Source organism: Aythya marila (genome assembly GCF_965140915.1).
Source record: "Aythya marila genome assembly, chromosome: 8".
In the NCBI taxonomy this organism is placed as follows: Eukaryota; Metazoa; Chordata; class Aves; order Anseriformes; family Anatidae; genus Aythya; species Aythya marila.
In genome coordinates this window covers 23,108,810-23,125,059 of record NC_139049.1, presented here as the reverse complement: position 1 = coordinate 23,125,059, position 16,250 = coordinate 23,108,810, and the positions used below count along the sequence as shown (strand labels likewise).

The 16,250-nt window shown below is 45.6% G+C and overlaps 3 protein-coding genes across 3 annotated transcripts in view; 2 read left to right on the top strand and 1 right to left on the bottom strand.

Moving 5' to 3' along the window:
- Nucleotides 1-540: 540 nt before the first annotated feature.
- IPP (intracisternal A particle-promoted polypeptide) lies at nt 541-8,516 on the top strand. The gene is made up of 8 exons (XM_082766514.1): nt 541-1,134; nt 1,238-1,669; nt 1,984-2,139; nt 2,958-3,125; nt 4,425-4,562; nt 4,870-4,992; nt 5,646-5,866; nt 6,741-8,516. The coding sequence occupies exons 1-8, from the start codon at nt 828-830 to the stop codon at nt 6,963-6,965; spliced, it is 1,770 nt and encodes a 589-aa protein (XP_082622640.1). The 5' UTR covers nt 541-827; the 3' UTR covers nt 6,966-8,516.
- Nucleotides 8,517-10,110: 1,594 nt separating this feature from the next.
- TMEM69 (transmembrane protein 69) lies at nt 10,111-12,194 on the bottom strand. The gene is made up of 2 exons (XM_082766515.1): nt 11,924-12,194; nt 10,111-11,314 (listed from the first exon to the last, which is right to left on the bottom strand). The coding sequence occupies exons 1-2, from the start codon at nt 11,966-11,968 to the stop codon at nt 10,583-10,585; spliced, it is 777 nt and encodes a 258-aa protein (XP_082622641.1). The 5' UTR covers nt 11,969-12,194; the 3' UTR covers nt 10,111-10,582.
- Nucleotides 12,195-12,461: 267 nt separating this feature from the next.
- The window catches only part of GPBP1L1 (GC-rich promoter binding protein 1 like 1), a 31,957-nt gene continuing 28,168 nt past the window's right edge, over nt 12,462-16,250 (top strand). The window contains exon 1 of the mRNA XM_082766418.1: nt 12,462-12,556. The gene's annotated coding sequence lies outside the window, so the exon portion shown is untranslated. The remainder of the gene's footprint in view (nt 12,557-16,250) is intronic.

Here is a 16,250-nt window from a genome sequence, read left to right as displayed (position 1 = left end):
TGAGGGGCCATGACCATTGTAACTGTAAGCAGACATGTTTTTCTTTCCCATTCTCACAATAAATAGATATGGAAGTGTTCCAAGAGGCTCTCTGATTGCTTTTTGCTTTGGCTGCATGTCACGTTGCTCGAATGGCTGTGGAAAACTCAGGAGGGATGTTTTTGTCTCTGAATCAGTGCTGGCTTTGCCGGACCCACTGACTGTGCGCGTGTAACTCAGTTTGTGCTGCTCTTCCCTCAGTCAGTGCCCAGGCACGCAGTGACTCAGTGAATTACACAAAGATGGAAGCGTGCCGTGCCTCAGGATCAGCTCTGACCCCAGGGACCATCATGGTACTTACTACACGGTGCAGTGATGAAGCATCCATGAAGCATGAAGAGGAAGGCCCAAGCACAGCAGGATGGCACACAGAAAGCAGTGCGCGGGCTGGCTGTGCCTTCAGTCAGTGAGATAAGGATGAGCAATTCCCTGGGCAGGTGCCAGCTGTGGTCTCCCCCCAGCATTGCCATGTTTTTCCCTCACAAGCACACCTTAAACTGTCTGGGAAAGGCGAGCCTGAGGTAAATATAGCACAAATCTGCTGCCCTTCAGCACTACAAGCGGTGAGCAAAGCAGATGAAACCCCACACAAGAAATCTTCCCACAGAGCGGGCAACGTGCCCACGGGGCAACCAGGCTCCGGCAAGCCAAGTGACAGGAACCCACTGGGGGAGCGGGACGCCGAGCACCTCATCCCCTGAGGGAGCGGGGGGCGCCGCCGCCATTTTGCGCATGCACCGGGGCCGCCCCTCAGGGCTGCGGGCGGCGGCGCCGCCTCAGCGAGCGCCATGGCGGCGGCCGGGGCGGTGAGGAGCAGCGGGAGCAGCAGCAGCAGCAGCGGCTCCTTCTGCGACCGGCACGCCCGCCTGCTGCTGGCACAGATCAACCGGCTCCGAGCCGGGCAGAGCTTCTGCGATGTGCGGCTGGAGGTGGGTCCGGAGGCGTTCGCCGTGCACCGCCTGGTGCTGGCTGCCAGCAGCCCGTACTTCGCGGCGCTGCTGGCGGGCGGCATGAAGGAGAGCGGCCGCGACGTGGTGCGCATCGCGGGCGTCGAGGCGGACATCTTCGGGACGCTGCTGGACTTCATCTACACGGGTAATGACGGGGACGGGGAGGGGACGGGGTGGCCTCCCGCCGGGGGTCGTCGCCCCCCTACAAGTCCCACAGCGGGGCCCCGGCGCCCTGTGCCTGCCCGCAGGGGTGGTGAGCATCGGGGAGCACAACGTGCAGGAGCTGATCGTGGCCGCCGACATGCTGCAGCTGAGCGAGGTGGTGGAGCTGTGCTGCGAGTTCCTCAAGGGGCAGGTGGACCCGCTCAACTGCATCGGCCTCTTCCAGTTCGCCGAGCAGATCGCCTGCCACGACCTGCTGGAGTTCACCGAGAGCTACATCCACGCGCACTTCTTGGAGGTGCAGGGCTGCGAGGAGTTCCTGGCGCTCACCAAGGAGCAGCTGGTGAAGATCCTGCGCAGCGAGGACCTGAGCATCGAGGACGAGTACCAGGTGTTCGTAGCTGCCATGCAGTGGATTCTGAAGGATCTGGGGAAAAGAAGGAAGTACGTGGTGGAAGTACTGGAGCCTGTTCGGTTCCCTCTGCTGCCAGCGCAAAGGCTTTTGAAGTACATAGAAGGTAAGTGAGGAAAAGCAAGAAGGGATATCAGATGTTTGATCAGCACATGCCTCGCTTGAATACAGAGCTGCTGTATTGTGATGGGTTTTGTTAGATTAATATCATGAGAAGTGAAAAGATCGACTTTATACCAGATGAGTCGTGTCTTTTAACAAATGAGCACAGCTCGTTTAAAAACATGCTGTTGAAAAAGTCTTACAAAACTATGCAATCTTAATTAGGATGTTGTTTTGAGGAGAATGTGGTAACTTTTCTACCGCTTGCTGTCTGTAACTTTTCACCATGCCTTTTTTAATCTCCTTTTTTTCCTCAAGGTATTCCAGATTTCAGCCTTCGGGTGGCTCTACAAACTCTGTTGAAAGAATATTGTGAAGTCTGTAAATCTCCCAAAGAAAACAAGGTCAGCAGTTTTCTGCAAGCTTCTAAAGGTCGTCCCCGGAGGAAAGCCAGGAAGTACCTTTATGCAGTAGGTTAGAATGTGGCTGTTTGAACCTTGTAAAACAAATGATAAAGTAGTATCTCACATGACAGTACTGAAAGAGATACTGGACTATTTTTATGTAATGAGAAGATACAAAAAATAGCAATGTTATAGATTCATAGAATGGTTTGGGTTGGAAGACACCTTAAAGATCATCTAATTCCAACTCCCCTGTCATGGGCAGGGCTTACCTGCTTTCTGTTTAGAATTAGAGCGGGATCATTCACATTTCATGTTATTATGACATGTTATTCAAAGCCTATATCTGCCTTTAGAAGTTACTTGCCATGGGTGGAAAGCTGTAAATCAGCAGAGGGTTTGTCCATCCTTGGAAGCACATTCTGGCGAATGCAATTTCATTGCACTTCTTGTTCTTCTGAATGTTGAAGTTTTCTCAGTCTAGAACTTCCTGGTTCATTTGATGGGATACATGTAATTTAGAAGTTTTCACCAATGCTATAGTTTTGGGAGGGTGTACTCTTGTGTCACCCTGTGGGAAGTAACACCAACTTAAGATATCAAAGGCTGTTGGCTGCTCTCTGCATTTCACTGAGAACATGAACAGTCATGTCAGTAGCAATGCAGTGAACTGTAGTAGCCCAAGTTACGTGACCTACAAGGTGACCATTGTGTGTTGGAGGAGTCACGCAACGTGGAAAAGTCTGATTCCTGCTAAAAGTAGCTAATGGCTGCTGCTGCTGTGCTTTTTGTTTGTGGTTGTTTTGTTTTGTTTATGGTTTAGCTATAGGAGCATGGGATTGAGCAGGAAGCTCTTACTCAGCCATGACCTTTCTATTTGCTTTTTAGGAGGTTACACCCGACTGCAAGGAGGACGCTGGAGTGACAGCAGAGCCCTCAGCTGTGTGGAGCGATTTGACACTTTCAGCCACTACTGGACCACGGTGTCCTCTCTCCATCAGGCCCGGAGTGGGCTGGGTGTGGCTGTTGTCGGAGGAATGGTCTATGCCATTGGAGGTAACAGCTGAAACAAACACACGGCTTGGGACTTTTCATTATGCTAATAGTAGGCCCTGGCCTACTATGCAAAGCATTTGTCTACTTCTGGAAAGAAGTGACTGCCAAGAGAAACTTGCTGAAGAATTGGTATGCATCAGAGGCGCTGTCCTCTGTGCAGTGATTTCAGAAAGCTAAATTGATTGTGCTTATTTTAGTAGTGCATGCCCTGTAGTGGCATACAGTAGATTCCTGTTCCTTAGCTACAGTATCAGAATGGGATTTTTGTTATCATTCTGATGATGTTTAGGCAAGAAATGTTAAATGCAGAGGGTCACTTACTCAAAAAGTATCCAGGAAAATTGGTAAGCAGCGTCCCTTACTGACTTACTAACTTAGTAGGGATTAGTGTTGTGTGCTTTGGTTCCAGATGAGTTTATTCTTGGGAATGGGTTTTAAAGAAAAACTCGCAGTATTGCATGGGCCTAACATTATGCAGTTTAAAATCCACTTCTGGATGTTTTCCTGACTGAATTGAGGGTCTTCAGAGTCATAGGACCTTATTTGTTATGTGGATACTGGAGAAATTGCAGATGGAGTTTTTCAAAACTATTTTTCCTGTAAGTGGTATTGAGGAAGCTGGCAGTATGTAATATAACTTCTACTTTTGATAACAACCGAATTAGGGTTCCTTGGTTCTCCACCATCACTGCTCTGTGTGCAAGTTAGGATTCCTGTTGGTTCCTGTTGGAACATCTTTTCCCTCATGGTATAGCAAGTCACTGGTAAGCATGTGGACATCTTCAGATGGACAAAGAGGCATTGAGTATTCTGCAGGCTTTGTGTACTACCAGTAATAGCGTCTCTTTCCTCACTTGTAATCTAGTAGAAGCCTACAGCATGGGAAGCAATAGTACAAGACAGTCCACTTGTCTGCCTACCTGGAAAGGCTTGTTATGTATGTTGTTATGTACGTTTGCACAAGGATGTGACGGGTAGCTCTGCCTGGCAATCGTTAAAGAATGCATGTTCTGCACCACAGAACACGTTCTTTGGTCTTGAAAACCCTGCCATTTGTGCTATAGAATGTGTATAGTACTGTGGTTGTTCACTCCTTTGTTTTCAGTAGTGTTTCAGAAAACTATTGATGAAGGCTGTTTCTCATGACAGTTCAATTCTGAGTAAAATTAAAGTCTTTGCTACTTGGCTAGCTGAAAGAAAAATCATATTTTAACATTGTCTGAGAAGGAGTTGAATGCTTCTGTGTCTGCAGTGCTAAACATTGTGATTCCTGTCTCTGTGCTTGCTCTTCATATGCAGGTGAGAAGGACTCAATGATTTTTGACTGTACTGAATGTTATGATCCCGTCACTAAGCAGTGGACCACTGTGGCTTCCATGAACCATCCTCGTTGTGGACTGGGAGTGTGCACATGCTATGGTGCTATCTATGCTTTAGGTAAAGTTTTTCTTCTAGGTGAAGTTGATTTTAAATGTTAGTTCATGGAACTTGTGCATCGATTTATCTTAAATATTACATCTTGGTGTTGCAAATGTGCAGATTTCAAGTTTTGAAAAAGAGCTGTTTAAATGAGCGTTAGCACACCAAATATTTGTGGAAGAGTTACTGTTCAGTTACAACTTGTTTCCCTAGTAAAATGCATGCTGGTTTGTGAATTACTGGTGCAGGACATACTACGTCTAAAAATGCAGCTAACATAGCTTCATGCCGTTAAATTTTTCCCCGTGTTTATTGTCATTTGCAGGAGGTTGGGTTGGAGCAGAGATTGGCAACACAATTGAAAGATTTGATCCTGAAGAAAATAGTTGGGATGTGGTGGGAAGCATGGCTGTGCCCCGTTACTACTTTGGGTGCTGTGAAATGCAAGGTGAGTACTGTTACCTTGTGTCCAGAAACAGTCCTGAGAGATATTAGATGTTAAAGCTTTGTGTTTCAGTCAGGAATTTCTTACCCTTGTCTTGTCCTGAGCTGTCAGTTGCACAAGCTTGTGCCTCACTTACCTGTCCTTCTAGTACCTATTTCTACTGAAATTAAAGACCATAAAGTTCTTTCTGTTTTCTGCTATTTACCTCGTGAAAGTAGTTTCCATATGACTGTCAGTATGGTTATCCAGGTAGTCTATTAACAGTTGATTTTCTTCTTGGTGTTGCTTTTATTTACCTCCCATATTTGTGTTTGTGACAATCTGAAGAATTGCCACAGGTTATCCTAGGACAACCATGTCTAAATACTTGATCTGTAAATGTGCTTATTAAGCGTTTGATCCAAGCCTAGTCAGCAATTGCAGCCTTCTGAATTCTCCACCCTGCACTTGATTAATGACTGCTTTCATCAGAGCTTCTAGTGCTTGATCCTCATATCTACTTGTTTGAGGACCTTATGTATGCGCCTTCTGGACAGGTGGAGGGTTTTATTTGGGATTTGTAATGCCAGACTGAAATGGGTGTTGTGAAAAGAATTTTCTGTCTTTCAAACTGTTTTATTTTGAAATCTAATAGAGGAAAAACTTTGTTTCTGTAGGTTTGATTTATGTTGTTGGTGGTATCAGCAATGAAGGAGTAGAGCTACGTTCTGTTGAAGTCTATGACCCAATATCGAAACGTTGGTCTGAGCTTCCTCCCATGGGTACCCGGAGAGCCTATCTTGGTGTAGTTGCTCTCAACGATTCTATCTACGCTGTGGGAGGCTGGAATGAATCTCAAGATGCTCTTGCTACTGTAGAAAGATACTCCTTCGAAGAGGTATGATAGAGTCCCGTCCTTTCAGAAATGCACATTGAATCAACGCTGTGTAAGATACTATAGAGAGAGGCTGCTTCCTTTCTTTAAAAAGATAAAAAATTAAATTTTGAGTTTTCCTTTTCACTGCTGGCTGGTAGTACGAGTGAAACAAAGCTTCAGTGACCTCAGGGTTTGTCTGACCTAACCAGTCTGCAGAATTTTGCTAATCTGTCTCAGAGTGGAGTGTTTTTGAAGGTTGTATGCATGCTTTTCAGAAACTGAAAGCTCACAGTGTATAGATATTTGGTAGCTTGGTAAATACTTGGTACAGTTAAGGTAGGGAGATAGATTTCCCCCTAGTAGAATAGTTAGTCCTTTGACTAGAGAGAAAAAAAAAAAACACTCTGAAAAAGTAAGAGCTGCCCTTTGCTGCAAAACTGTGTCTTCTGCATCAAAATTATAATGGTGTTTCACCGTGTGAAAAATCACTTTGAACACAAAATAAATCCTGGCTGTTATTGTTCATGTTTACACGATGTTCTTTGGAACAGTAGCCAGGGTTAAAAGCAGAACATTATTCTAGTGGGGCTTTTTTTTTTTTTTTTTTTGGAGACAGACTGCATTATGCAGTGACAGAAGAAAAGAAGGGGTGTTGCATGTAGGCAGTAAGCGATCTGTTCTTTAGCAACTAGCATGATGTAGGCTGCTTGTGAAAATGTTGTCATTACAGTATTGATGATCCTCTTCGTGCTGTACACATACTGTATTTGAGCCTGTGATGTGTTTGCGTAGTGTTCTTTGCATATGTTTCAATCGTTTAAGCTTTAAAAGTTACTTTTAGCAGAATCAGGGCTTACTCTAAAACTATTTGTTGACTCTTTCACATTCTCATTAGGAAAAGTGGGTTGAAGTTGCACCAATGAAGATACCAAGAGCTGGTGTCTGTGTTGTGGCCGTGAATGGATTTCTTTATGCCTCAGGAGGCCGAGCTCCCAGTCACGACTTCGCTGCTCCAGTAACCTCTGACTCTGTTGAAGTTTATAACCCGCATATGGACAGTTGGACTGAAATTGCCAACATGATCACCAGCCGCTGCGAAGGAGGCGTAGCTGTGCTGTAAAGCACAAGGAAGAAAATTCATCCAAGGAATGCGTGAACATGTGTCTCCTCAGACTTCCAGTTTCATGGGCCAGAAACCTTCTGGCAGCAGAAGCTTCAGTGAAGACAGTGGAGAATTAGATGAGAGGGCTTTTCCTAGCCAAAAGGAAATATTAAAAGTCTTGCCCATCAAAGTAAATTGGCTTATCCAAAATCTGTTTCAGGAAGTACTCTGTTAAAGGTAGGAACGTCTTTGATGATTGGATGAAGTTCACTTAAATGGCAAATTTGTCCTGTAAAAAATCTGAAGAAATCATTCCAGCATGCTAGAGACATTAATCATATTCATTCCCTAAGATGCACTAAGGTTAGCATCTTTAGCTGGTCGTACAATCCAGAAGAAGGCTGCTATGGTTGGCTAGGAGTTACCTGATGGTAGTAGCAGATTGGCTACTTGGTTAGCATTAGTTGTCCTTTTCTGGGAGAAAACGAGGAAAAGATGAGAAGTGGGGAAGACTTGGAAGACTGCTTGTGACCTAGATGCATTTGAGCCTCTCTTCTGCTACTAGGCATGGGCATTAAACGTGGGTTAGATGTTTACTTCCCTGCCACCCCACTAACTGATGGTAAGTGGCTGAGGATTTCCTGTTCTGTAGCTTTTCCTCGCAGTTCTAATAATATCATTCTACTTTAGCACAGTTTTTTTTTTTTCCTTCAGTGTCAGCAATGAGAGTAGAGCTCCTTTTTTTGTGTAAACATTGATTTTAAATGGAAGTGCTGTTTATTAGATTAGCTGTCCTGCAGTTAGGACTACTCCGAAACTAAAAATCTAGGGAAAGCCTCTTGCCCATTTTTTTTTTCCTTAGTTGTGTTTTACCCTGTGTGACTCATGCCAAGATTTGGCATTGGAATACATGCAAGGTGCACATGTTCATCCTTGCTACATCTTGTGTCCTGCCTCTTCCAAACTTTGAGTGGTTGGAGCTTTCTGTGATAGAATTATTTGCATTTAGCATTGAAGTGATGCCATCAGCGTGTCTTGTCGTAATGAGTTTGCATTTAGCATGGATGCACCTAGTAGAACAGTTCTTGCAGGATTTTGGAGTTACTTCTAGATTCATCTAATTAACATTGTACTTGAAGCTGCTTTTTGCACAACACGATTGCATTGTCTGCACAGCTATAGATGACTGAAATAAGGCTGCTTGAACTTTTGATAGACAGTGTTACTCTAGAACACAAAACCACAACTGGAATGTTACAAAACAGGAAGCCTGCACTATGGAGACAAAGAGGCATTCATGCTGTCTAAGTCAATATCCCGTTTGTGCAATTAACAAATTAATATACGAGCAAAAGCCTCCAGAGTGAGTGTTTCAGGTACTTTAAGAATCAATCTGTGTTACGTTCTAACACAGAGCTGGGAGCTTGCCGGATTAAAACATGCTAGAGAGAGTATTTGTTTCTCAGATCACTCAATTTTGTATATGTTTTATTTCAAAATGATTTCTTAGGTGTGTCTATTGTCTTTCAAGTTTAAGCTTGTTTTAAACAGTTTTTCGTAATAAAATGCATTTTTGTAACTTAGTGTGGAATGTTCTTGAATAGGGTGCTTTCCTATTGTAATCACTGTTGTATTGTTGCTACTTCCACCTACTAGGTTATTTTATTTTAACTGGAAATCCCACTGGTTATAAATGCTGACTACTTTAAAGCTGCAAATAACATATTTCTGTAGTTAAACACTCCTGGGTTTTTCTTTAAAAAAAAAGAAAAAGATGGTGCAGCCATCTCTGGGATCAAATGATAGGTAACATTTCTTAAACTCTTCTTATTTAGGTTTCAGGATCCTTCACAAGCCATTTGAGAAACATTACCTTCCTTGTATTTTATAAGGGAACTACATGTTCACTTCTCATCCCTTTCAGTAAGCTTCCTGGTTTACAGTAGCTTGAGGGAATCTGCTGTTAGTATGAAGTTACCTTCTCCAGTTTTTATGGTCAGTTTTATGATGTCTCAGTGAAGCATGGAAATCAATTGATTATGGTCTCTGATATTCATCATGTCTTTCCCTGACTCAGGCCAAAGACAGTAAGTACTCTTGTCTGGATCTATTTAAAAAAAAATACTCTAAAAAATAAAAACTGTTTTTAGTCACACTCACTTTTACATTCAGAGAACACTTAACTGTATTGCCAATTCAGGGCTATGATGCCATTAATATGTACAAGTCAACAGGGTATGAAAGTTAGATGCTCACGTACCAAGTTGCTCATTCAGCAATAAGAAGGTATCTCTGTCTTGAGGATAGGCAGGTTTCTTAAACAGTTCTTTTACAGAATGACAAATCTTAAGTTATGGTAGGTGATTCACTCTTCATCGAACACCTCTGAAGAAGGGTGTTCTAAGACAGCTATGAGGATTAACTAAATCGGTCCTAAGAGCATGTACGGATGTCACATTTCAGCTTTTTTCTTGTATCTTACACTGTACTTAATATGTAGGATAAAAAAGCTACAGGAAATAAATTCACAGAGGGTATATTTTTCTTCTTGAGGTAGCTGCGGCTGGAAAAGGAAATGAGCATGACTCCTGCTGTTGATTTTTCCCCTAAATGATGTTAGGAAGAGAATACGCTCCTGCAGTCTTTTTCAATAATCAGTCAATCCAAAGGGTTCACAGGGTACAATTCTGTTTGTACCTGCCCAGGTTGTTCAAATAAAACTGGAGTTGAGGAGGGAAGACACGCAAACTTTTGTCAATTGTATCAGCTGATCCCTTAGTGCTAGCAAGAGTCCTTGTGTCATATCATACCAAGCATCACCTGACAGGAGAAATATGATGGTTCCTCATGACTGCGTGCAGCTTCCTCACTTAAGTAACCCTCAGTCCAAACAAAATCTAGAAACAGAAGGGCCAGCTCTCCTTCAACTAGTAAGCTCACCTTTTATCTCTTGAGGTGCTTGAAGGTAATTTTCCCCTCTAGCTGTCCCTACTAACTCATAGTATCTGAATGACATTTTAGGGAAATGCTGACCTTGACTTGCCACTGCAAACAAACCTTGCCTGTGCCTTGCATATCCCTTCTTATCTGACTAGTGCTCAGTCACACAGCATTTAAAACATCTCAGTTGAAATAAGGTAGGGAAGTTTTGTCTCTCTTTTTTCTTGTATTTCCACAAAGTAGGAATTGAAGGTGTATTTCTGCACAACTGCATTTCTTTAAATGCTAAACTTACTTCATTCACCTTGTTTGGAACGCATTTATGACTCTATGGTTGTTTTCCCTACCACAGAACATTAGCACATGTTATAGTTAAACCAAGTACTTTAATCATTCAGAATAGAGCACTTCATACCTGTATTACATGGATCTCCATATTAAATTCATACAACAGTGACATCTTACCTCACTGAAGAGTGATGCTTTGTTCTACAGGCAATAGCAGATTCATGCCTTCCTTGGAAATGATCAGCATTTGCAATCCTTCCTTCCTAATTTGCTGTGAACTTACTTGCTTCAAAATAAGTATCTCAATTAATGCCATTTTATGACATCTAAGCATAATTAAGTCTTAACTTTCCCTGGACCTCCATACAAATACCTTATTAGCAGATAAACAGCTTTTTCCTCTTGCTTTATTGTTTTGGGTCTTGCCATCTATTTCTGCTGATGATTAGGTTCTTCTCTGAGTAAGCTTTCAGTGTTACAGTAGCTAACAGTGATAATGCTGCCACCAGCGTTGCCACTATTCTCAGTCCTTTAAACCAACTAGGATAAGTAGGAAGAAGGGAAAGGTCATAATGCAGTGCTATCCCTAAGCCCATTACCACCATTATTGCACCATCAGTGATATCTTTAAAAAGCAAGGCTTGCCAGGCAATTAGAGGAGGCACCATACTGTTAGCCAGGTTCATCCAGTCTGGCTTGGCTGGGCTGTTTTCTGGGACAGCAAACCCCCACCTCATTCCTCCTAGGAAAGAGACAATGACAGCACCGTAGGTAAGCTGAGCAAACGCCAGCTCTGGGTGGTAGGTCCCTTGGATGACCATTGACAGTGGCACAGAAACAAACGGAATCAGCCCCGCCAGGCTTAAGTAAAGGGCTGGCTTTGGAGAATCCTTCAGTGATTTCATACTTTGTCGAAACCGGCCCAAGTCTTGGGTCTCAGATTCTTGGGGGGACTTTTTCTTTAGGAGAGGAAGAGAGGTGTGAAAAGCCTGGAGCTTGACTGCGTACACTGATGCTCTGCTGAGGCTTGGACATCTGGAGAGAAGACAAGCATCCCTCTGTGGAAAGAGGCTAGGAGAAGAGCGAGTTGTCTTATTCTTTCCATGCAGTAGGAGTCTGGGACCGGTTAACTTCTGGAGCTGTAATTATAAAATTTGTTCTGAATTATAAAATTTGTTTTGAACACCTTACGATATACGCAACTACAGTTAGTACCTAAGAAATACTGTGCTGAGTACTTTTCCTGTTCGGAGCACATCACAGCTGCCCTTCCTCCTGGCTTTCAAACATTTTTAATTTAACAGATGAAGCTGCTACAGCTTGCACAAGTAGCTGACAAAGAGCCACTAGGCCCTTTGCTGTGAGCACACAGACCTTACTCAAAGTGAAAGGTTTGTATATCCACTTCTTCTTCCACCTACACAATCGTTCTTTAAGCATTTTTAATTTAACACATAGCAGGCCTTTTCAGAAAAGAATATGAAATGATTGCAGAAATAGGACAACGTGACCACAGAGAATTGCTACCATCCCCTCACTATTCTGTAAAAAGAATAGGAGAATTTAGACACCAAAGTTTTATTTTCAAACAGTTAGCTTTGGCCAGAGCCATCCTAAAATTAGGAATTTGCTTGGAAAACGTGACAAACACGCGGCTACTCCAACTTGTAAGTCACATTTTTCTCCAGCGGTCCAGCCAGGCGCTTCGATATTTTGAAGAGAGAGCAAAGCAAGCTTCAGAAACTTACCCCGAAGGGCGTGTGGAAGCAGCACCGCTGCGTGAGGCGAAACATGGCTGTTCTGTGGGGACCCTACAGGAGCAGGGCCCGCTGAAGCTGACGGTGGTTGTGGAAGCCGCCCCTCAGGCGCTGCCCCATCCCTCACGCCCCGCTTCAGCCGCCGGATATCCTGCGGGATCTCCCGCTCCAACGGGGCTCAGCTCCGGCCGGCAACGGGCACGGGGCGCTTGGTTCCGCCGGGCGGGGACGGGCCCGGCCGTGCGTGGCAGGGAGGGAGGCGGCGGCGGAGGAGGAGGAGGAGGAGGAGGGAGCGGGGCGGCGGCCGCCCTCACGGGGCCGACATTTTGTCCACACCCGCGGCGGGCGGGGACTACACCCCCCAGCATGCCGCGCGGCCGCGGTGCATTGTGGGGCTCGTAGTTCCCCGCTGGGAGCGGCGGGAGGCTCTCAAAGCGTGGCCAGCGGAGGAGAGCCGGGAGGGGGGGCGAGTGGGCGTGTCCCTTCCGCCTCACTGGCCACGCCCCCTTGCTCTAGAAAGCCCCGCCCCCTCCGGCCCCCGGCCGGGCAGGGCCGGGCAGCCATTTTGGGCAGAGCTTTGTTATGGTTCTGGGGCCGCAGCAGGCAGCGAGAGGGGCCCGGCCGGTGAGTGCGCCGCCAGCCCGACCCCCCCCTCCTCCCACCGCCCCCACAGACCCCTCACACCCCCGGCTCCTTCCCCCAGCCCCTGCCCGACCCCTCCGCGCCCCCCTCGGAGCGGGCCGGGCTCGGCCTCCCGCGGGCCGGGAGGTGGCGGGGAGCGGGCCTGAGGTGAGGCGAGGCGGGGAGGGAGGGGGGGTGGGGGAGCGGCTCCGGGACCCCCCTGGGCTCCGTCCCCCGGCCCTCAGCTCCCCGCCGGGCAGGGCCGGGGCAGGGCCGAGGCTCCGTGGTTATTGTTTCCTGCTCGGCTGGAAAGTTTGCGGCGCCTGACACGTCCCTGGCCTGTGGCCGTTCACCCCCCCCCCTTCTTCTGACCGGGCCGTGCTGTGGGGGTGGGTCCCGGCGGGCAGTGAGGGGGCTGTGGGGTTTGGGGGGGGTAATGGGGGGGGTAAAGTCCCCGTGGGGCCGGGCTCGGGGCTTGCTGCGGGGCGGAGCGCCCCGGGCTGTGGTGGTGGCGAGTTGGAAACGAAACTGGGCGAGCCGTGCTTGGAGGGGGGGGGGGAGGGAAAAAAAACAGGGGTCATCGGGCTGCCCACGGGATTCCTGTAGGGTTGGTGGATGGGGTTTGTGTGTCCCTGTCCCCCTCCCGGCTGCCTGCAGCCACCCGCGTGCTCCGGGCAGCCCGGGCCGGGTGTCCCCGGCTCGCTGCGGGCTGGGGAAGGCGTCAGGTGCCAGCAGCGAGCAGGAGGGGGCTTCGCTTCCCATATTCCGCCCTCGAAGTTATTTCTGGGAGGCTGCTGCACGCCCAGGTAGCCTGAAGTCCTGGTGGTTTCACGTAAACAGCAGTGTTTAGGCTCGGTTAGACCAGCTGCGCTCTCACTTGGCTTTTCAGACATTTATTTAAGGCTTTAAAGTGAGTTCGGTTTAATAACGAGCTATGTTGGAGCAACTTCAGCAGTTCCATGCTGTCTGTACGAGCCGGGAGTTCGTAAACGGCTCTTGCCGAGCAGTCACTGTTGAAATCCTTGTAAGCGATGGCAGAAGCTTTTAAAAGCACTGCTGCAAAATCGTTTTATGTTAACGCGACCAGGTAAGTCAGCGTTTCCTTCCCAGCCCCCAAGGTGCGAGTGACACAAGTGTTAGTAATGCCGATAATATTCGGGAAGGTTGGAAGTGGCTGCGTGAGGTATGTAAACAGCAGAGGGGGCGGGAGGCACGGAGGTGAGAAAACACCTGAGATAATTGAAGAGCCATCACGGATGAGTTTGCCGGGGAGTTACGTTGCTGCTGTAAAGAGCTGAGGTGTTTATGAAGAAGGCTTTGTGCAAATGTTACTTCGTGAATGAATAAACGGGTGGTATTTCGAGCGAAAGGTTCCCTGTGCTCGTGCGTTTGGAGTCTGGCGTTCCAAACTTCCAGTCTCTGACTCAGGAAAGAAGCAGGTGTGGAGCCCTGGAAAGAGGAAATAAAATTACTGAATTTCAGAAGGGCGGTTTTTCCTTTTGCATTAGTTCAGAGCATTTCTAGAGAAAGCTACCATAAAAGAACTTTTTAAAGTTTTGTGTTTAGAACAGAAAAGCTTTAGGTGATAGTTTCCTCGTTTGTTTTTTACAGCTATTTGTAAGGAAGCACAACCTCTGCATATTTTATACATCTGGTTTGTAGTCTTAATCCTATGTGACACAGAAGTTTCCATTGTAGATGTTATACTAGGACTTGAAGTGAAAATATGCAGGGAACAGATGGCATTTAAAAAAAAAAGTCCCTTTTTGTTTCTACAAATGTCTCTGAAATAAGAAAGAGGAGCATGCAGATGTGATAAGTATCACAAGCCAAGTGTAAGTGGACGCTTTGTGAGTTACTAGAAAAAACACGTTACTTTGAGAATGTTTTTGCAGGTTACGGTCACCTCGGCTCACAGATGTGAGTGCTTTGTACTTGGTGTTAGTGCCTCCTGATTTTCATCTTTTAAACTAGGAAATCAAGTCACTAAAGAAAAATAATCTTTGCTAGCATTTTTACAAAATGCTGAAAACATTTCAAGGAGTGTGGATTTTTTTAATAAAGAAAAATACTGTGGTTGGATCTGTGAGTTTTCTCAGTGTGAGATGTCAGCGAAGTTCTTGTCTTCACTAAAAAAAAAAAAACTTTATTGAACAAAAACTATTGAATCAAGAGTTAGAAGTAGCTGTTTTCTTTTAATGTTTTGTTACAGGATGTTTGAAGTTAGCTATGTGGCTGCTGAATTGGTTTGGTTGTGAAGAGTACTTCAGGGCATGCTTTATTCATTTGCCTGAGCAGATTGGAAAAGAGCTGGTTATGTTAAGCAGAGCTAAAACATGAAGCACCTCTCTCCAGCAGAACGCTGCTGCTTCGTGCATGGGTACAGCTTTTTCTTGGCTTTGGAAAAACACAAACACGGGGCGGTTGTTGCTGTAACTTAAACAGAGCAAGGTCATAGTTACTGAGTTCCTCACTTGGTGAGGCAATCTGTGTAGCGGGGAGTTTCTTTGGGATTTTTTTTCGAATTTATTTGGAATTAAAAGTTTTTTTGATGAGGCAAGGGTGGTTTAGGTTTTGCTCTGCAGTGTAAGTAGCTGTGCCAGTGTGGCTTCTGTAGTGACCACGATAGCAGCTCGGCAGTACGGGCCTTTCGTTTCCGTACGGGCAGTGGAAGCGCGGCTTCTCCTCACTTGTCAGATTTGATGCAAGGCAGCGAAGTTGGCAGAAACGTGGTTCTGCTCAGAATCCTTCACGAATGCCAGGGTGTTGTTTAACTTGTGCTCTGCAAGGTGGTGTGTTCCTGTTAAAATGTGCCAAACTTTAATGAGTTATTGTATGGTCAGGAGATAAATTTACATTTTTGGGAGTGGATTTAGATAGAGCCTGATAGCAGCTAAGCACCCACCATCCCATGCATGGTGTGCAAACAGTGTGCAGACCTAAAAAATTTCGGTTGAGTCAAGGCCATTAGCACAACAGCAAGCAGGAAGGGAAGTCTGTCGGTTAAATTAATCATATATTTTAGCAATCGGGCTGTGTTACCCTAAATTGGAATTTTTTGATTAAAGCGTGCTTAACTTTTTTCAGTTCCTGCCACCTCTAGCTGGGCTTCAGAAGTGTCTGGCAAAGAGAAGAATTTTAATACTTTATACTTCTTAGACCTTTCTGTAATTAGGCAGCAAAAAGACTTTGTAAAGTGTTGCTGTATGCAGTTCCCTAAAATGACTAATCTGAAATAGTTGCACTCCCAAGGTCTGGCTTAACAAAAATCCTTTGAACCAGTGCATCCAGACATAACTGAGGTTTTATACAGTAAGTGATGATCAAAACCATTTTTTTTTTTGCAGTGTGTGACCCTGTGCCTCCAGGGCTCTTGTACTCTAGGGGGCTCACCCAGAGCTACCAAAGTTCTAGGACTTAGTGTCATTCCAGCAAAAATGCTAGCCTATTTTTCTTCCTTTTTTTTTTTTTTTCCTTGGTTCCTTCCTTGAATCTTGTGATCCCTTCAAATGTGGTGGTTTTGTAGCCTTATCTTCCACCTTAAAAGCAGCATTTCAGCTTCATGGTGTGATGTTGGTGGCTCTCAGTAAGCAAAGGTACGTGCACCTAGTGTGTGTTTATGATGTTGCCTTTAATTCAAGTCTTTGGTTTTAGGAAGAAGTGAAGTATTTTGAATGAACTTCGCATGGAAATCTGT